General features: G+C 35.7%; 2 protein-coding genes across 2 annotated transcripts in view; one reads left to right on the plus strand and one right to left on the minus strand.

Annotated features, from left to right (window-relative positions):
* Window positions 1-9,313, minus strand: part of Galt (Galactose-1-phosphate uridylyltransferase) — a 58,781-nt gene extending 49,468 nt beyond the window's left edge. Inside the window, exons 1-2 of the mRNA XM_067106267.1 lie at window positions 9,176-9,313; window positions 4,588-4,679 (exon numbers count right to left, since the gene is read on the minus strand). The gene's annotated coding sequence lies outside the window, so the exon portion shown is untranslated. The remainder of the gene's footprint in view (window positions 1-4,587; window positions 4,680-9,175) is intronic.
* The window catches only part of LOC136839990 (neuropeptide SIFamide receptor-like), a 28,170-nt gene extending 14,631 nt beyond the window's left edge, over window positions 1-13,539 (plus strand). Inside the window, exons 2-7 of the mRNA XM_067106266.1 lie at window positions 1,717-1,967; window positions 3,872-3,997; window positions 5,062-5,217; window positions 5,680-5,820; window positions 6,710-6,883; window positions 7,306-13,539. Coding sequence (XP_066962367.1) covers window positions 1,717-1,967; window positions 3,872-3,997; window positions 5,062-5,217; window positions 5,680-5,820; window positions 6,710-6,883; window positions 7,306-7,494 — 1,037 coding nt within the window. The 3' untranslated portion in view covers window positions 7,495-13,539. The remainder of the gene's footprint in view (window positions 1-1,716; window positions 1,968-3,871; window positions 3,998-5,061; window positions 5,218-5,679; window positions 5,821-6,709; window positions 6,884-7,305) is intronic.
* Window positions 13,540-22,252: the final 8,713 nt, after the last annotated feature.

The following is a 22,252-nucleotide window of genomic DNA, read 5'->3' on the forward strand; positions in this document are numbered from 1 at the left end:
GATCGTTTTAACGTAATTCAAATCATGGGGCATTGGAACATAAATCATGGATCGTTTTAACGTAATTCAAATCATGAGGCATTGGAACATAAATCATGGATCGTTTTAACGTAATTCAAATCATGGGGCATTGGAACATAAATCATGGATCGTTTTAACGTAATTCAAATTATGGGGCATTTTAACATAAATCATGGGATGTTATGAATTGTTTTTACATATTATGGGTCGTTTTTAATATACATCATGGGATACTTTAACGCAACTCAGATCATGGGACATTTTAAAATAAATCATGGGAAATTGTAACGTGTCTTTTACAAATTATGGGTCGTTTTAACAGAAATTACCGGACGTTTTAACAGAAACCATGGGAAATTTTAACATAAATCATAGGGACTTCTTAACGAATCATGGGGCGTTTCAACACAGCCCAAATCATGGGACATTTTAACAAATCCCCAACATAATTCATGGGACATAAACCATATCACGGGTCACTCTAACACAAACCATTGCAATTTTAGCATAACTCAAATCATGAGACATTTTAACATAAGCTAAATAAGTTCTATTTTAACACAACCCAAATCATGGGACACTATTATTCCCATTATCTTCGCCTCCTTTCCTTCCTCTTCCTCATTCCTCGGAAAGAGAGAAAAATTATCCCTCAGAAATTAATAAAAAATATATGAAAATGAATCAGACACAAAGGAAGGAATTAAAATTAAAAAAAAAAAAAAGGTTTAATCTTGTCAGGAAGAAATTCATTCTTGCCTTTTGTCTCCGAGATTTAACTTACATCTTCCGCTATCAGCATAATGAGTGAATTCGCCTGGGAGAGAGAGAGGGCCCGGGATTGGCCGGATACGGATGCCTGACATTAATATCTGAGGGAGGCTGGAAGTTTTAATGAAAAGCGGAGGTTACTGTAACAACAACAAAAATTGGTAACAAGAAGAAGAAGAAGAAGAAGAAGAAGAAGAAGAAGAAGAAGAAGAAGAAGAAGAAGAAGAAGAAGAACCTGTAACAACAAAAAATTGGTCTGAAGAAGAAGAAGAAAAAGAAGAAGAAGTATATAACCTGTCTCTCAAATGGGGTGACTTCTGAGAAAAATCAATACAATGTCACTGCTACATTCATACATCAACTACTGAATCTTGTATGAACCACGAATGCAGTTAAACTTTCACAATATCTGCTACTTTATACACCTACTGAGAGGGAGCATCAGCAGTGTGTCAAAACACCTAAATATACTGCACAATTCACCTTTATTCTGTAAACACTATTCCTCTCCAATATGAATCTCATCCAGTTTATCCTACTATTTCTATGTCTTCCTCTGCTTCCTTCACCCTAATACTTTTGAGTTATGCACTATTTTTACCAGCCGTTCATCTTCCATTCTTTCCACATGACCAAACCATCTTTAAACCTTCTAGCCCATCCTTTCACCTTAGTTAAACTTTTCACCATTCCTACATATCTCCATATTTCTTACTATACCAATTCTATTTTAAACTTCGCAGAGGTCTACTATACGGACAGCCTTTGTAGAGCCCATTAATTTTACCATAATACTATAAATCTCTCGCTAATTGTATACATTTGCTAGTTAATTCCTTGATAAGTAAGGTCCAAACATTTAACTAAGTACCTCCAGTCTCTAATAATGTACTGCCATGTTCTTTTCTATCTACCCAAAACCAGCCTGGGTCCTAGGCCTCTTCGTGTGCAAGACCGTGACGTACCTCCAAGGAGTGAGTGTCTCGGCCTCCATCAATACCCTGGTGGCGATCTCCGTGGACAGGGCCCTGGCCATCTGCTACCCGATGAAGTGCCAGATCACCTCCCGCACCTGCAGGAGGATCATCGTCGTCATCTGGGTGTTCTCTCTCACCATCACCCTCCCCTGGGCTATCTTCTTCAAGCTGGAGCCCATTCCCAACACTGATCTCAAGGTAAGGGCCTGGTCTTCAGGATACTGGACTTATAATGCAGGGTTTTGTCGAGCGTTGCTACATATAATGAGCGCACCATCTTGGAATCCTTAGCTCAGAGGTTTCCAGCCTTAGAGTCCTCAGCTCTGGTGTTCTCTCTTAGAATCCTTGGATGAGATGTTCCCAACTTTAGAATCCATAGTTCAGATGTTTCCAATCTTTAAATCCTTAGCCTTGAGGTTCCCAATCTTAAAATCCTAAGCTCGGATGTTCCCATCTTAGAATCCGTAGCTCTGGGGTTTCTACCCTTAGAATCCATACAATCCATAGATCTGAGGTTCCTAATATTAGAATCCTTAGAATCCTTAGTTCAGGTTTTCCCAACCTTAGAATCTTTGACAAAATGTTCCCAACCTAGGAATCCTTAGCTCTGAGATCCCAATCTTAGAATCCTTAGGTAAGTGCTTCCCAGCCTTAGAATCCTTAGGTAAGTGGTTCCCACCCTAAGAATCCTTAGATTAGTGGTTCCCAGCCTTAGAACCCTTAGCCTACAGGTTTACCTCCTTGCAATCCTATGATTTGAGGCCTCCAACTTTAGACATCTTGGCTTAAATACTAATGTGGGAAAAGCAATTCAGATAAACCTCAGAAATCACATATGTAACATATGTTCAACGTACACAGCTTAGTAACCCTTGAATTAATGTTCCTAATGTAAAATTAGCACTCTTTATTCTGAATGTCTGACAGACAGCAACCTTAGCAATTTTCTGTGTCACTGTACAATGTATACACAGACCAACGTAAAAATACGACCCAGACATAACTACTAGGGTTGCTACTGATGCAGCAAAAACGTGTAAATTTTGCTACTGATGCAGCAAAAATGTGTAAATTTCTCTCTAAATACTGCTTAAGTATTTTTCTAAGATTTAGAAAAATCTTCCCTCAAACAAATTATTGCCGATTAATTCCTGTGACCGAAAGGAAGGTGCAGTGCTATGTGAAAAACAAGATAAATTGGATGCAAGGGACCGTTTTTATTCACTTAGTATGATCAAAGATGCGTGATGTGAAATGAATTTATCAATCAATCAATAAACAAAGCAATGGGAACTTGAAACAAACTTGGATGATGCTGTTAGATTTGAAACCAACTCAATAATGCAAAAAATGTAAAAGTTGACATTAAATGTGCTCTTGTATCTAAAACACATTTTTCTGACAGACAGAATGTGAAAACTGTAAGCTGTGCCGAATACTGATTGAAATAATATAAAAGTAATCCAAAAGTAGTACTGTCGAATATTGATCAGCATTTATGTAAAATAATAATAAAAAAAAAACAATTTGACTAACCAAGACAAATGCAGAAGTTTCCTGCTGAGGCATCAAGCTAAAATCAGAGATAGTGCCAGATATAATTTCTTGACTGCATGAGGGTCACCATTGATTTCTGGTAGCTTTATAGCTTTACAATCAGTCTCTACTGTTTTCAAGCTGGCACATGGGTTAGCCACAAAGTTTTCTCAGGCGTGGTACTTGGAATTTACTGATTCACAAGGATACCCATAGCACAATGGCTAGGGGCAGTAGTAAACTCAGATTTTGTCCTAAACTGTAGCAGAAAGATTTTGTGCTTTTAGATCCAGAACATTACCAAAAGATTTAAAAAGCTGATTATGTAGATTAAGACAGGCAGGCTAATCACTCATATAGATACATTATCTGATTTTATTGCATGTACTCTGTCCAATGAGCAAAAACAGTAAGAATTTACTTAACAGCAACTTGTACTTACTATCCTAAACCACAGCCACCTATCGGCTTAAAATTTATTCTTCAAGTAATTAATTATGTTCTATACTGTACTTTCCCATCCTTTTATTACCAAACTACTAAACGAACCCGTTATCCCATTACAGATATGCACGGAGAAGTGGCCAGACGAAGAAGGGGGTAATTTGTACTTCGTGCTGGCAAACCTGGTCATGTGTTACCTCCTACCTCTCACGGTCATTTCCATCTGCTACATCCTTATATGGCAGAAGGTACAGTACTCGTACTGTTCTTGATCAATGACAGTGTAAGCAAAACATAGATATATAAAGAATATGTTTCATTGTTTACATTTGTTAACTCTAAAGTATTTTCATATATACAGTATAATTCCCTTTTGTTGTAAGGTGGGGGCTAAAGTGGATTTGATAGCAAGGGGTATTTATGGCTTTATATTTGAATATATACTACTGCTGTTTTCCATTTTAAACATACTACGAACAACCTAGATGCCATTCAGTTTCTCAAGGCAAAACATGGAACAAAACAATACCTTCTTCTATAAAATGGCCACGGAACCAAAATTTCAACGCAAGATCTTTCACAATTTTAAGGGCAAGAAAATAAAAAGTTTGTGACTGCCAAGTTCAAACAATTCACACTGATCCTCGTTAAAATGGTTCCCATCAAGACAACAACACTCCATGTTGTTTAGCCAAAAGAAACAAATGAAGATAAACATTTCCATTCAAGGACAATTCCTCCACTCAAATTCTGATAAGTCTCACGTGCATTGGAAGAAACTGGTCAGGAGAGGCATTGCTTTGGTATCTACACTTTAACACTTCAGTTACAGACGTACCTTTACAAAATGGTTCTTCCATGATGTTTTTCACTCAGAAGGAGAAGATATGGGTAGTAAATTCAATAGTCTGAGGCTAGTCACTGGTGAGTCTGCAATAAGAAGACAGAAATTTAAATTTTCAGCACACTGAGAACACTATCAACTAAACTATCTACAATCAACAAAGCATTTAGTAGTGGTATGAGAAGATCATAAGAATAACCTAAATATAGATGGAGAAACCCAGGTATACAAGAATACAGCCTCTCATATGAGTAAGTGAAACTGAACTGCTGTAGTCTATAATGTTAACTGTGCACTTAAGAAAAGAATGTAACTTCCATGCTCACAGCAAGAGGCAACACTTAAGGAAAAAGTAAAAGGCAACGCTTACAGAAAGGACTCAAGTCCCAAACCTTTTGGAAAAGGCACTCTATCTCGGTCATCTACCAGACCTAACCTAACCTAACCCAATCTCTCTCTTCCCTGCAGGTATGGTGCCGAAAGCTCCCAGGTGAGAGACAGGACGAAGGGGTGGCCATGATGATCCACAGGTCCAAGATCAAAGTGATCAAGATGCTGCTGGTTGTGGTGGTGCTCTTCACCATGTCTTGGCTTCCTCTGTACGTCATCTTTGCGAGACTCAAGGTGAGGGGAATGAAGTGTAGTAAGGTGAGGGGAAGCAAAGTAGTGAGATGAGGAGGAACCAGAGTGAAGGGAAACATGGTAGTAAAGTGAGGGGAGACAAAGTAGTAAGGTAGTCAGGTGAATGCAGGCGAAGGCCAACACGTAGCAAGATTGTGGGAAACAAAGTCGTTAGGTAAGGGGATACAAAGTATAGTGAGGTGAGGGGAATAAGTAGTAATGATGAGGGGATACAAAACTTGAACTGAGTGGAGGGAAAACAAAAATATAAAACGTACCAGGCCAGGCAAGGTGCTTGATACACAATGCACATTTATACAGCTGTACGTATAAATAGGCATGCACGTACCCACAAGACTTTGACAGACAATACCATACAAACATTTGCAGGCATAAATACACCCAAAATCCTTAACCAAAATAGAAAGACATTCCATTAAACCTTTCCTCATTATTCTGTTCCAGTTTGGGTCACAGCCAACAGAAATGGAGTACCAAGTCATACACACCTTGGCCCCAATCGCTCAGTGGCTCGGGGCCTCCAATTCCTGCATCAACCCAATCCTTTACGCATTCTTCAACGACAAGTTCAGGTCGGGTTTCAAGGTGAGTTGCTGAATGGAAATGTTCTGTCTGGGCCTTGGCTCCATTATGACTGATGTCACTGAAACAATTTCTTGCTTTTTATTTTAACAACAGATGATGACTGATATTTTTCCTCCCTTACAGGCAATTATAATTTTCAGAAAATGATTTCTAACACTGTATATATTACACATATATCTTGGGTGCCTGGGTGCAGATTGCTTGCAGATAATGTAGATAATGTGAGTGTGGATAACTGAAGGATTACTGTACTTTGTTGTTACATGAATGACTTGTAATGCAGCTTCCCAGTTATGGAAATAATTATAAACGAAACGACTATCCGGTCCCACATAGATAGAAAGAAATTATTCAAAGTACATGTGGCACCAAAATACATCCTAATCTTGTAGAGGCAGACTTACCCACTTACCCAGGCCAGTGCTGTAGCCCTTTTACACACGGAATACTGAGATGTGGGGCTCATTTCCATATTCTGAAACAATGCTGCAAATGCAAAATAACTATCAGGGAGATAAAGAGGAAATTGGTCATGGGAACATTGAAACAAGTCGAGTTTTAATTTTCCTTTTAGTTAATTTCCAGACTCCCATTTAAAACATCACAAAGGATTAAGAGATGTTGAAAACGACCTTCAAAGAACTGATGGGTAAAGCAAAATGAGCCCCATATGAACTGACCAAGCACAACTGGATCTGAAGGAGGTCACTGATGAAAAGAAGAGAAAGAGTCTGGTCGACCAGATCTCTCAGATGGGAAGAGGTAGATGAAGCACAATCAACAAAAACATAAATAGACCATTCAGAGAAAAACACCCTCAAAATAACCTATAAAGTATTTACAGATGATATTTATACATCCCCTTACTCACAATCTTTTCTCTTTGCAGGCTATCTTAATATCCCGTTCTTGTTGCTCACCTCTGCGCCTTGACACATCCAACAAGGGTCCCTCCTCAGGTCGCACCACAAATCTCACATCTTTAGAGTCTAAAGTTTCCTCAGACTTCTGCTCCACTTCGTCTGGGTCGATGGAACCACAGCGGAAGTCTCTCTTGGTTCAGGTATGGCCTCATCACCCATAACAATATGAGTCATTCACCTCTGAACAACATTTGTTGAATGTTCACACTTAATAAGGAACCATAATCTTTAAAGCTAAGTTGACAGCATCATTTACATGATTCAAGTAGCCTATCTTTATTCCCTGAATGACATTTGCTTACTTTACCTCATAAATTACATTTGCATACCTTTCTAATTGAAAATTAGAAACTATTCAGCCATCAATTAAACTGTCTTTAATGTTTTCAGTGAAAGCAGCTTAGAAATATCTTTTCAGCATCAGTGTAATGAACTGTCTACAGTACCTCCAGTTCCTGAAAAAATACGTAACCCTCCTCCTCAAAGTCCTTCACAAGCTATCTGTAATACTTGGCTGTTTATAATGAAGACTAAAACACTGCACTCTTTTCCTTATCTTCAGGTTTCAACTGAGGGTCAAGGGAGATGCCCAATTTCCTCCACAACCACAAGTACCACCACAGTACCCAAAAAGCGGTCAGTGACTGAGAGATCGTCAAAAACATCAATGGTCCTTTACAGAAAGTGTATTCTCAACAATTTCACTAACTGTGCGAATGCACAAATCAATGGCAACTCAACCTATGTATAAAATTCTTCTTCTTTACCTGCACTGTAATCTGGAAAAGTTATTTATTTATCATTTATCTTTGTTTACAAAGAAGTATATCTGGTTTACACAACTGAGGAGTCCTTTTACAGGGTCTAAAGATGCCTTCCTCCAGATGAATCTGTTTTTATGTGTATAATAACAAAGAAAAACCATGAAGTACCCTCTATGTATTACATGTTTTGTCAAGGATGATCCTGACGTATTTAAATGATTTGTTTCTTCAGGTGTTGAGAAACAGAGCCTTATGTGTCTACCCAATTGTAACTTTTTAAAAATGTGTGTGAGAAAATACTCAAGTCGTCAAGTATTGAATTCCATAACTTGAAACTTAAAATGGAATGCACTTATAAGTTTGTGTGTGTCCCAAGGATTTTACCACAACTTATTGACAAACATGTAAAATTCAGCTCAATGAAAATTCTTCACCAATATCCCTCCTTTCAAGTTTGGTATACCGTGCTTCATCAAGGCTCTTGATGCCATTACTAAAACATTAAATAGATTGATGATGTGTTGTGATTCTTGAAGATAGAAACAGATTTTAGTTTTGTAGTGGTTCACCATGTGAAAATAAGCTGAATGAGTCAATGCCTTCTTACATCTATAGCCACCTATGTTGGAACTACAATTTTCCCTAAATACAATTTCTGATACCAGTAATGCAAAGAACTGTACTACACTGGTGACGAGTAAGCCTCTTTTACTGAAGCTTTTGTTACTAACAACAAAAGAACCACACTTCTGACTTAAAATCTTTAATAATATGGTATTGCTTACTTTAAAAATTTAAAGTAAGCAATACCATATGTATAAGCTACATTGGCAGTCCAGGGATTCACAGCCAGGTAGGATTTGGTGTCCTAGATTAGGTTAGGATGTAACCCTCTAATTGCTGGTTCCACTGCCCTTTTCTGTGCTTTATATCTTCATATAATTTTTCCCGTTGGTGAACATTACTCTTTTTTTAGAGTTCCAAAACTTGTAGGATTTTATGTGCAAAGGAAATGAAAAAATGAATGATTTGTATCAACAATAATGGTCTGATATGTAAAACCCCACAATTAGCAGTCATAAAAATATACTCCGTATTTTCAATACTGTTTAAATATGCTGTTTAAAGTGTTTAGCAAGTGAACTGACGATTTTCACATTCATTTCTACCACAGATGCAGGGCTGATATATCACCATTCCCTATGCTGTATATCTAACAAAACCATAGTAGGTGCCTGGAGTTTTTTGACTTGGAGAAGCAAATTTGAGTAAAAAAAACAAAAAAAAAAAGGATGCACAGTGACCAAACCTTCCTGCCCTAACCTAACCTAGGGTGCTAGGTCCTCCCATTAGTTAAGAGAGGGGGTTTCAGACAGGCCATAATTATTAATAATAGAAGTTATAATAAACTAAGAGAGTGTTTGCACTGAAAATGAACATTCAGTTTGTCAAAATCATTTTTAAAACCTCTTAAAATACAAGGAACTTATTAAAGGCATAAATAAATTATAACTATACCCTAGGCTACACTTAACCTGACATATTACATCTGTCATTAAACCATAAATTGCCATAATACTCTTAGAAATGCCACATTGTTATTTTTAGTCTATAAATATCATAAAAAATATTCAAAACAACCGATTACTTTCAAAGAAATATACTTACTTTTATGTGAATAACTTTCACAAACAGAAGGAATTTTATCATTCTTGTTAGATGTAAACTTCTTCACTCTTAAATTCAGTCTTCCACATTTCACAAATTAACTTAACACACTCACAAACTTAAAAAATATATAATATTCCGATAAATATGCAAATAATCAAGCAAAGTTTCATATTCCAAAACGTTACTCTATTACTGAAAATGGTACACTGGTAACTGGTTAGTGACAGCTGTCAACAATGGTAGCTTTGTCATACTAATCACTCGAATCACTGCGAGGTAGGCCGCCATGATTGAAAAGGGCATATTATTTACTTTGACAGAGGTATTAATTTTAATTTCTACTATTTCTAGGGCATGTTAGTACATCTTACAATACAAAGTATAAGTTCCAAAGTCTTCATAATGTAATCAAATAGAGACGATGTATATCTTCTACTGAAATCCAATTTCTTATTCGATTATTGATACCAGTGATTCTCATCCCTTATATCTGGCCATGAAAATCGTATATACCGTTTCACGTAATACAAATTATCATCTGTGCATAGTTATAATAATTGAATAGCTGAAATTATTATTTTTTGAATGATTTACCTTGTTTTTCGGAATAGCACTGATATTGAGCCATGAAAAGTCGACTGCGTAATTACTTTAGTTTAATTAGTATTGAAAACCTCCTTTACAGCGCGTGGAAGCCATCAAGAAACTACAGCTGATAAGAAATTGATTGATTGACTAAGCTTCCTTATTTCAACGGCTATAATTAACATATATTTATAATACGACAAGAGTGTATATTTTTCCATCCAACCAGGCAACAATTAAAATACTTTTCCTTTATTTTTAAGTATAACTGCTGTAATTTGCTCCGAAATGATTCTTGACTGATAGTTCTTTATCTAATAATGTTATAATTTAGAAAACTTTGTTTTCTTTCAGGTTGTTTACATATAATTGTTATTCGTTTGTGTTTAATTTTTGTGATGTGACATCTCGTAAACTATAACTATTTAAATTTGTGTGGCATTTAGTGATTTTGTGCTTCAATTCGTTAAATATTTTTTTGTCACGTTACTTAGGCCTACTTTCAATAGATGACCAGAGCAGAGATGAAGTTAATGTAAGCATTCCAAAATTATGTATTTAGTCTTTCATATTCTCCTTAATCGTAACTTTAACATCCAGAAATTCATTTAGGTTAAATGTCTGTTTTTACCGTTGCATTTGGTAATTTCATTTCAAAATCATTTAGGTCTGGATTCCAATAGGCCTAGGATTGTTTGGCTTTGTCATCTAGATAGAAAACTGTTATTTCTGAATTTGACTATTTACTTGTAACCCTAATTCACACAGCACTGAGGTATCACTTATGATTGTGTTATTTTTATTATGCATGTTTTTTTTTTTTATTATCATTATGAAGAGTTTTATTTTGAATTTTGACATTTTTAGTTTTTGTTTTCCCATTGAAACAGCAAAGTTTTCGTGAAAATGGTGTTAAGTCAAGAGTTTTAAACTCCAAAAGACTTGAGTCTATTCGAGATGAATCAGGATTATTGTAATTTTGATGTTTTTCGATTGCTGGAAAATTTCGTATACCTTTCCAGATATATAATCTTTCCTTATTGTCACAGTTATAAACAAAAGACACCTACATAATACCAAATGCAAAACTACACTTTAGTGATATAGGCAATATTGACGATGTAGCTTTTGAACTGTAAACAAACCCACATCAAGAAAATTAGTTCATGCCATTAAAAGTATCATGTCATTACAGAGAGAGATATCTTCGAGAGAAACGCACACACGTATACACGCTCATACGAGGATTTACAAAATACAAAATAATATCTCCTTGGAGATATATTATATACTAGATCCAGCTGTCGTATGCTTTGCAACAAAGTTGTTAAGCATCTTTTTTTTTTTTTTTGGTGGGGGGGGGTTAACTGTGAGTCAACCAATATAACCAAAGTCAGTAAGCATTGCATTCTTGTTTATAATGTTGGTGCTAAAACTATATGTGGTGTATTCTAGCATACAGCGCAGTTAGTGCTACGTACAGGGGAAGTAATTAGTATAGCATTCTGATATCTGAACTTGACCGTGTTGATTTTAACTTTTTTCATGTTGGGGGAGAATTTTTTTTTAACGCACCCTTGGTTTAGTGTAACCTTTGTCAGAGATGTTTGTCTCAATGTTTGGGGATTATTGTTATTTTATTTATTTATTTATTTTTTTTTTTTTGTAGACATTCATTAACTGACCTCATGGCGATGAGATGACCAAAAGCAAAGATAAATTCTTCCCAACGATTCTGTAACCCTTTTCCCATTTTACTTTGATGTTTGGTATAACAGTGTTTAATTTGAGAAAGAACGCGTTGAAATCTCCTAAATAGGATTGCAGAAAGACAAAATATATTCAGCATAGCTCATCCATATACCAAATCATGTCTTTAGACTTACAGGACTTAATTGTGAAAGTTATAAAGTAGGTCTACCCTCATTTTTGCATCAGATGTATTAGGCCTATGTCTTATGAGAGATACTTGGGATCGGATCACAGAGTTCACATGGACTGCAAGACCCAAACTGAAGGGCCAGTAAGAGAAAGGGTAGCACGAGGCTGGGGAAAGTGGAGAGAAAGTTTTCTAGACTAAAAGGAAATAAGAAGAGAACCTTGTAAGTAAATAGAGTTGTTATTTAAGTGTAATACCAGAGATGTAAGCTACACAGTAGAGACATAAGGACTTACAAATTATGGAAAAGATAATAGTCCGGAAGCTGGAGAATAGACTAAGATCTGCAAGAATGAAACGGTTTGGCCTTGTGATGAGAAGGGAAGAGCGAGGGGCAGAGGCAAGGCCCTGAACCTAACAAGAATTCAGACGGGAGTTGAAGAACCTGTGTGTGCATTTTATTGCCTCCTTGGACCAAAAGATCTCGAAGAAGAGATAAAAGGTTTATTTATTCACTTTTCCGTGAAGGAGTATAGTTGTCATTTTGAATTTTGCATTAAAATAGTTGTGCTTCTGGGAAGTTATGACGTTCTGAGCAATAGTTATTTTTAACATGCCACCAACATTCTTGTTCTTTTAGACTTCCAAGATGAAATGTTTATGTCAAATTTTTTTTTATCGTTGTCTGATTTCTTCAATTCAACTAAATCGTTTTTATTATTATTATTTTTTATTTTGCATAAACAATATACATCAACGGTTACATACCCGAAATATTCGTTTTTATCCAGAAAAATGCGTGTAAAATATTCTAGCTTGAAGCCCATGTCCCACCCACGAAATTTTAGGTTAAACTTTGTATTTACCAATTTTCCTGATAATCAGGCAATTTTGTCTTCATCCCATTTAAGCTTTACAGCCATAAACCCCAAAGTTATGTAAAATTGTGTATAGTTTAGAAGCATCATTAGGGGCTAGGCCTATTGGCAAAGGGACTCTTCTGCCAAGTTTGATATTTTTTCAGTTAAGTCAAAATTAACCTCTAGGGGTTAAGTGAAAAGAAAGTGAGTTTTAACTGAAGAAGTTTTTAAAAATACGGACCCTCCAGTAAGGCTCATAGATTATATACTGCTGCGCGGAACTGTGAATTTTTAACAGATACGTTTTCGTATTTATCAAGTATGTAACCCTATGTAATCTTTAATTACATAAAATGACAAGGACCGATTTCAGTATATTCCATGTTCATACACTCGATGGAGACTGACTGACGCTGTAATGTGACCACAAAGGGGATGTTTCAGTAATCCTGAATCTGTCTAGTAATCCCATAAATCTCATGAGACGGGTTCCGTCTACAAGTACTGTATATCCTTAAGTTTGTTTGGGATAACACTATATATATATATATATATATATATATATATATATATATATATATATATATATATGTGTGTGTGTGTGTGTGTGTGTGTGTGTGTGTGTGTATGTATGCAAAGCCTCTGAAAACTAACATGTGCACCTTTCCATGTTAACTCTTTTGATAAAGTTCATAGCGTAGAACTCTCTGGAATAAATGTATTTTTGGTATATGAAATAAGAAGTAGATTAGGAAAGATATATAATTATATGAATATAATTATATGCATAAAAAAAAGAGACTGAAGTCTGTGTCCTCTTAAGCCAAATTCGGGGGGAGCCTGGCTTAAGAAGGAAACAGCCTTGGGGCAGTTGTTTTTAGGTGTTTAACTCAAAGACATGATTGTATTATAGGTCTATACAGCAATGGCCTGATTACTTAAAGGGATTAGTACTAAGTTCTTGTACCCATCATTCCTCATGTATTCGAATGTCTGATGTATAAATAAAAAAAAGGAGAAAACCTTCTGACATCGTATTTGGTGTTTGCTTTCCCTAGTTGGTTTCGTTTCTCACCATATGCACAAAAATGGTTTTTTCAAGTAATGGAAGATTTCGTACAAAGATGTTAAATTTCTTTCAGTTGATTTAACAGTTTTCATAGAGATGATAAGTTCGGTTCTATATGAAGCAAATACTAGGCCGAAAACCAAATATATAACCTAAATATAGGCCTAATTAATCGTTCCTGTTTCACATGCATTTTAAATTTTCCGTTTCTAATTTCGTGTTCCTTGTTTCTTAGACCTAACCAAAAGCTATGACACATTCCTGATGTTTTTTATAGTTTTTGGTGTTGTTAAGCGTAGGCATACAACTGTCATTAACAGAAGTCGAGTGATTGCAACGGGTATAATCATGATATTCGTATATGACTGCATTAATGTTAAAATTATTAAAGTCGTAGTTTTATCAAAAATCATGATGTTAATACATCAATTCCTATAGTTTTCCTTCTTCGAGGACTAGCCTAACGATAAATCATTTCCCCCATTGGATGGGTTAGGCCTACTCAGAAGACGTACACGTGATTCATTTACGTAACTCGAATATGACTTTCTTTTAGTGTCGGGTTGTCAAGTATTTCATTTAGAAGACATTTCTGCCGTATCTACATCATCGTGTTCTTTAATACAGAAGACATATGCTAAATGAGGTCGAGTGTATTGATTCTCCAGGTTCCCAGGTTTCTGGGTGGACAATCTTAATGGATGTTGAATTTGAATTTGTCCCTATTATTTTTTTTCTTTAATTTATGATGGTTACTAAGCTCTAAACAGAGCTAAAGTTTCTTCTACAGTTTTTCCAGAATTGGTTCAGTTCTTTCCGGATATTAAGGACCTTTTCCAGTACCCCTCCCACCAATTTCTAACACTTGAAATATTAACCTTTTTCACCCATCAATCATTCTCCATGCTGTCCACATGACCGAATCATCTCAAAGCTTACTGTTCCATTCCTTCACTCGGCCTAACCTGTGTACCACTAATCGTTTCTCCAAATTTCATACCCTTGCAGCTCAAATTATGGAACGTACACTGAGTAAAAATGTTTTTATCAACAGCTTCAACCTTATATATTTCTTCCATTCGCATCAAACATTCATGCAGAAAATAGTCCTCACAACAGGCCTAATCCCTTCTTACATTCTAATCTTGGCTTCCAGAAACAGTCTGCCACTTCCTAATATAAGACAGTCTTGGTGCTTTTGCAATAATGCAACTTTTCCTTGATAGTTTGGAAGATGGGCTGATACTTTTGTGGTTGTTTCAGATTGAAAATCAACTTCTCATTCAGTCATAATAGTTTTGGAAGGCACCTCTTTCTTAGACCACATAATCACAATCATCTTATAGTCTAATGTTTGAGTTTAGGCCTAAGCATCTGTGAACTCCAGAATTTTAAAATGTGAGATTTTAGGATTTGTATTTTGAATCCTAGCTTTTCCTTTCTTTATTCCTCCTGCCACTGCTTTCATTGAGAGCTAGAATGATAAAACTTGGCTTCCAATTGGCTTGTTTGTGAGGAGGGTCTCTTTAGCCAAACTTTTGACTTTAGCTCTAATAAAAATTATATATTTGTCCAAGATAACTCCCCACACCCTCCAGAGTGGCTCTACCCTAGGATAACCACTTGAATGTACACATCTGGCTCAGCCACATCAGTTACTTGAACTATATCTCACCCTCCATTATTTTGCCTGGAGCTGACGGTAAATATCCAGAGCTGATATCATTGAAGCTTCAACCTTGCCTCTCATTGGCCAGTGAACCTCTGGTGGGTGGTGAGTTGCACGAGTTTCCACCAATTATGATTTCGTCAGTGACGTCAGCTGCTGATATTTAATGCCAGCTAAAAAAAAAAAAAAAATTGAAGTCCTAAGTATAATCAGCATAATTTTTGTTCTAGTAATGGGTTATTAACTATTTTCTCAAGTGGAAATGAAAAAAAAAAAAACTTGAAGAAATTGGATAGACACTGAAGTGGGCAGATGGAATATATGATAAGTAGATAAAAATATCACCATTATAATTTATGAAAAGTTTAACCAGACCAGTGAATCAGCATCTTTACTCCTCATAAGGCTGGCCTTATGAAGGGTTTGTTCTAAGTAACGATATTTTTATTCATTGAACTGAAATTCCTTGAAAATTTAACATCTGGGTAAACTTGATATTTGTTTCTTGCTGCCAATTGCTAAAATGATACTGCAGTGGACTTTTAGTACTGACACCAGTGCATTGCATAAACAACAGCACCACACTGCACAGGCAACAGCACTGCACTGCATAAGCAACAGCACTGCATTGCATAGGCAACAGCACTGCATTGCATAGGCAACAGCACTGCACTGCATAAGCAACAGTGCAGCATTGCTTATGCAACAGCTCTGCATTGCATAAGCAACAGTGCAGCATTGCTTATGCAAAAGCACTGCACTGCTTATGCAACAGCTCTGCATTGCATAAGCAACAGTGCTGCATTGCTTAGGCAACAATACTACATTGCATATGCAACAGTGCAGTCTGCATAAGCAACTGCACTGCATTGCATATGCAACCTTGTAGCCATTACCCCTCATACAAGGGCAACACGCAACGGAAATCTAACAATGACAGTGACAAAGATTTGGAATTAATAAGAAAATAGTCTGCATACTACTAATAAAACTTCATACTTTAAAAAAAAAAAATATCTCCAAACAAACATTAAAATGACAGCGTCAAAACTTCCGTCAGATATTATCTTTCCAAAAACCAGATCTAAATGCAAAACAAACTTATTATGCTTTAACTATTTATTGGAAGAGTTAACAAGTACAGGAAGAAAAAAAATATAAGGTAGATAAGGTAGAAAAGTTGCCACATTCCAGGACAGACCAGCACTCATCATCTAGATGCAAAATCATGTTTCTAATACAAAAAAAGAGTTTGGTAACACTGCGAAGTCTTTCTTCTCCTTCTACATTGAAAACTTTCATTTTTTTCTCGTGGAAACTGGAATGTTTTAGGCAAAAAGGACGAAGTGTTAAAATATTCAAATACAAAATGCACTTTGATCATATTTTCCTTTTAAAAAATGTTTGATATTTCAATGACATCAAAAAGAATAACAGTGGTCTAACATTCATGATATCCCTGATATACAAAAGTAAATATAATTTAAAAAAAAAAATACTTTTGACATAGCTTCTGATCACCAATAGTTGAAGCATACCATCTTACTCTGGGCCCACACTGGATAAACCTACACAACACTGGCAACACGTCAGTGGTTCAACCGCTACCACGCCGCACTGAATGCTGGCTCGACTCTGTTAACGTACTTAAGACGGGAATATAGCTTGGCACGAAAACCAATATGGCACCCTGTTCAAGCACAAGGCATCAAAAAATGTGTAGTATAGCTGTAGATGAAGAGTCAAAATACAGTAGTAAAAATGTTTCTCTACAAACAAATGACTATGATACTGTATATCTGCATTTAAAGAACTGGGGTGTCATGTCCTTTCAAGCATCCTAATCTTCTTCACAGTACTGTACTTCCCCTTCGGCACTATGACTAGAGTATACTAAGGTTTAGTATTGGCACATTTTTCCAAATCTGATTCCTGAAATCCCTCGAGTCTCTTGGGTGAATCAAGAATAGGTTTTTTTTTGGAGGACTAATGATATGTCAAGAAATTTTCTATGAAGCATTTTTCTTGTTACCCAATGACTACGTAAGGAGCAGTGGTTTCCAGCATATTTATTTCCAGTAGAAAATCTTTCAAAATTATATCGGTTATCTTTCACTGAAAGGATGACGAACAAAAATAAAAGGGTTACGGAACAGTGACTCATAACCCTGTGAATCTTGTGGTGGATCCAATTCAACGCACTTTGACAAAATCTCAAAGTACATTTTTACGTTTTCGCAACGCGAGAAAATACCATATGCCGAAAACCACCAGTCAGATATCCTATTCTTCTGAGAGTCTACCTATGTTTTATTCATTTATATAATATTTACAAGATGTAATCTCTTGCTTAGTTTTCTACGCTACATATATATACAGTTGAGATATAGATGAAGATTTGTTTGACTAGAAAATAAAGACAAGTTGAATAATGCTTCTCTAGCTTCCTGAACTCAACAAAAGGTAATGTAAGTCTAATGCAATGTTAAGTAAAGGACCTTTCTAATGACGACGTATGATCAAGCTATGCGCGAACTCATAGTTGCTTCTGTCACTACAGACATCTGCTTTCCTATTCAACTTCGATTACCTTACCTTCTGAATGGCTGACACCATCTCGAGAGAGCCTAAGCGGATGTAATGCCTTGACTCACTTTCTATGTACGTATTGTATGTCCGAGCTGGGTGATACTTGAGTCATTATATGTACAATACAACAATTGTGAATTCTGAATATTCTTTTTTGAAGATTTTGAAACTGCTAATGTGCCCAGTGCTCCAATTTACTATCATCAGTAAAACGATGTCTTATTTTTCATCAAAATACACATTAGCACGTTTTAATTTGGTGTTCACTGTTACCTACACACCTGTAATCCTTACATGTTACAGTTACGACTAGAACTTTGGTAACTATTTTGTGCAGATCTATAATCCATAATGTTTAATCTTTACACAAGTACTATGCAGATAGCTAAAAGAAATTATAAGCACTGACCTTGCCATTAGTTTATTTGCATCCTTTTGAAATGAAATCTAAAAAAATCAAACTTAAAGAATCCCAAATTCCACTGCTCAGACCTAAAACGTGGATTCAAGTGGTAAAAGTATTAGCACAAAGATTTGCAGCTTCACTGCCTATTGAGAGGTACAAAATCCTTTACGGTCACCGAATTCCCTCTTAAGAACTAGGGTACTAAATAAGAGAGATTATAATACCACATGTAAGAAAGAAACAATCAAGTTTACTTAATGATACCACATGCTAAAAACCCATGAGGTAGCAAAAGTCTACAGTACACAGTGGCGTATACGCAAACAACATACACAGAAAGTTGAAACAATCAAGTAAACAATACAATGGACATTTATAGCACAAGAGTATCACCACTTGACCAGCGAAAGTAGAATTTTCAGGTAACATACAAAAGGAAGCAATGGAATGTATAAAGGAATGTACTGAGGCTTCAAAAACATTCTGGATTTCTCATAGGAACCAATGTACTAACGATGTCACGTTTCGCCTGTCTGTAAGTGATTAAACGTCAGTACACCTGTACTGCACTCCCAGTTCACAACATGTTGAAATGGTTTCAATAAGTCTCATGTTTATGGAATGATCATCAAAAATATCTGCTGCATATCTGTACATTCATGAAAACCTCTCAGATCTCTCGATGAATCGTAATTGTATTACTAAACTATAAACCATATATAGTGCAACACGGCATGTCTGTATAATGTTATATTTCTAACAAAAAAAAAAATGTAGTTCCGAGAAACTTGTGTTGTGTACATTCAGCAGAATATCAAATTAAAAATCTTAACCATCATTAACACTGCCTACGAACAAAGTTTCACATTACATTCAATACTTAAATTACTGTACACATTAAGTCTGGAATGCCTGCAAGTAAGTGTGATACTCTTGATGCCACTATTTGATATTTAGCAAATTATCCATTAACACAAAGGTAATTAACACAAAGACAACAAATTTTTTCCTTCCTTTGATCCATGACTGTATTGTTTATTACCGTACTTATAATCAGATTTAAGAAAACTATATACAATACCAGTAAATAAATTTATAAACAAGGAAGTACCTGCGTCATGTTCCCCAACATTAAAACAGGACGTTCCTTACCTTACATCCTAAAATGACTAAGATATCTTTTTGAAACAATACAGAGGCGACAGGCATCACCATCACTGCCCGTCACCTCCTACGAAGCAAATACAAATATGATCCCATAAACAGCTGAATGAAGAGGGGCAAAATATCATTTTGTCTCTGTTCCGAGATGGATAACTGTTGGTCACGACCAATCAGAAACTTGACGAAGACACTGTGTAAAAGACGAATGAGCATCCAGGAGTAGCGTTTGTAACAAGTGCGTGGAGAAGGAACGGAACAAATGACAGCCACCGATACAAAACTTAGTGCCCCCTAACATCTTGTGATTTCTTAATTGAAAGGCTCGATCCACAGCAACGGAGGCACCATAGCCTCGGCTCCCTTAATCGTTAAACAATGGATATAATGCGGGAAAAACATCCATTACCTTACTAAAATAAAAAAGAAGTAAGGCTTGACATCATCTTGCAAACTCTTACGACCAAGTATTAAGAAAGCCATTCTTACAGAATGACCAACAACATATGTTACATTACCTTGCTACTGACATTACTTTAAAAATAAAGACATGCAACTGAAAAATACTCAGTAGCAAATACTGTACAGTACACTGGGACTGATTCAGAGTTCATGAGAAAATCCTAAATGTGAATTCTATAAGACAATATCCAACACTGACAATTGTTTAAATAGTATCTTCAATGCTCTGAATAATGTCCTGAGTTAAAACTGTCAGTGAATTGTTCAATCCAAAGTTAGATCTCACATAATTTCTAGCCATATAATGCTATGAGAGTTTAATACATACAGTACATGGTGTTACAATGGCCAGTGTAGATTTACAGAACTGAAGTCTACATCCGTATTCTCTCATGTTCCTACATTTGAGTACTGTATTACAGTACTCCTGCTGTAATGTTCAGTAAACTAAGCCTATAACTATTTTGGTCTTCAAATTCCTGTACCAATGAGATCAAATATGGAATTTCATCACCCTATTTAATCTAAGTTTGAGATCAAATCCGGTAAAGCATCATAAGTACATAAGTGCCAGTAAACGATATTTTTCGTAAGTACACCACAAAACAAACTATTTATATTCGTACGCAAAACATAACTGCCACACTGACCTTATAACATCAACCATTGTTCACTCATAAGAAATGAAGTCTGTTCACTCACGAGAAATGAAGTCTGTCTCTCGCCTAGAAATACGTAGGTACGTACACCTCTCAAGAGTATCTTTTTCACCTGGAAAAGGCAAATCTTGTAAATCAGTCTTTAGGCAGGCATGTAATCTCACCCTGTGACAGGTAACCGCAAACAAAAAGTTCACCTGTGACAAGAGAAGCCAGCTATATTTGACCTACATCAGGCAACATTTGCTACTCTTTGCCTACCGTGGGCAAACACCCTTGCCATTCATTAGGGAGGGAAAGGCAAAAGTCTACTACATATCAATGTCTACGAACATGGGAGGGATGTGGGTTTTGGAGGGATTAATTACAACTGTAGGTTAATAGCAGCGGTGGAGACATGGATGGACAAACCTTATTGCATCGCTGAACTACAGTACGTTACAATTGTTGGCTACCTCTGAAGACATGGAAGCATAAATGCAAGACTATGAACAGCCATTTACAAAAATCATAAGTCGTAAAAGTTGAATTCGAAAGGAAAACTTACCCTATGTGTAAAACCAAGAGACTACCTACTCCTACGTAATGTTTCTGATTTACATTGTCACACTGAAGACAACGGAAGCTTCCAATTTAACTGTACAACATATAAGGAGCAAGGACCTTATGTCACAAATATTGAATGTAATATAAACTAACATACTTCTTTTTTTTTTGCATAATATTCAAAAGGTTCGACTTTGAATGTGTGTGTGACAAACTACAAAGTGAATGTTGTAGGCCTCGATCGAATTCTACAAGAGCACGTGGAACTACTACAACATCCGAGACGTTCCCATTTGCCTGTAACAATACAGAAGACAGAACAGCGCTAAGAATAAATAAATATATAAGTATATCACTCAGCATCTTTGGCAGTTGTTAAAACATTCTTACTGTATATCATTGCAGTAATAATAATAATAATAATAATAATAATAATAATAATAATAATAATAATAATAATAATAATAATAATAATAATAACTCAGATGATGATGACATTACACAAATACAAGTACTGTAATCAAGACACCATACAAAGAATATACTACTACAAATAAACAAATAAATTTGTAGATATACACAAAGCCATGGGTATACGATTGTTATATAAACAATTTCAGAAATTCAAAATAAAAACCCATAATTAACTTATTTTCTTTTAAATACACACTCAGTATGCATTGTTCTTCTGGTGGAACCCTGTGCAATTTGTAGATCATTGTTAAAGATGATTTGTACGTTACTATATGAAAGTGAATAATGTACTGAAAAACTGCATTGTAAATTCTAGAAGCAAATAAACGGAACTGTTTGATTGCATTCAAGTATTTTCACTGTACTGAACTTAACCGAATGATTAAATTCAGTAGCGAATACCGAGAAAATGTCTCCTAAGAGCTTACAAGATAAGTGTAATGTGTCTGCTAAACTGAACTTAAGAGTAGAAGAAGCAATTGTAGATGATTTTACCAAAATTATAGTGAGGGTTGAATACTTTCACATTTCCAGTAGTTAATTTCTTTCTTAATCCCCCACCCTAGTCATGTTTTGTTTGATATTCTACTTGAAAAAGAGCGTACAGTTCAATTATATATGAGACAAAACAGCTTTGTTAAAATCTAATAGTGTGGGTTGTTAATTTGACATGTAACATTTTTCACATTAATATTGTTTGGTTTATGATTTTTTG

The sequence above is a fragment of the Macrobrachium rosenbergii genome, chromosome 7 (genome assembly GCF_040412425.1).
Source record: "Macrobrachium rosenbergii isolate ZJJX-2024 chromosome 7, ASM4041242v1, whole genome shotgun sequence".
Lineage (NCBI taxonomy): Eukaryota > Metazoa > Arthropoda > Malacostraca > Decapoda > Palaemonidae > Macrobrachium > Macrobrachium rosenbergii.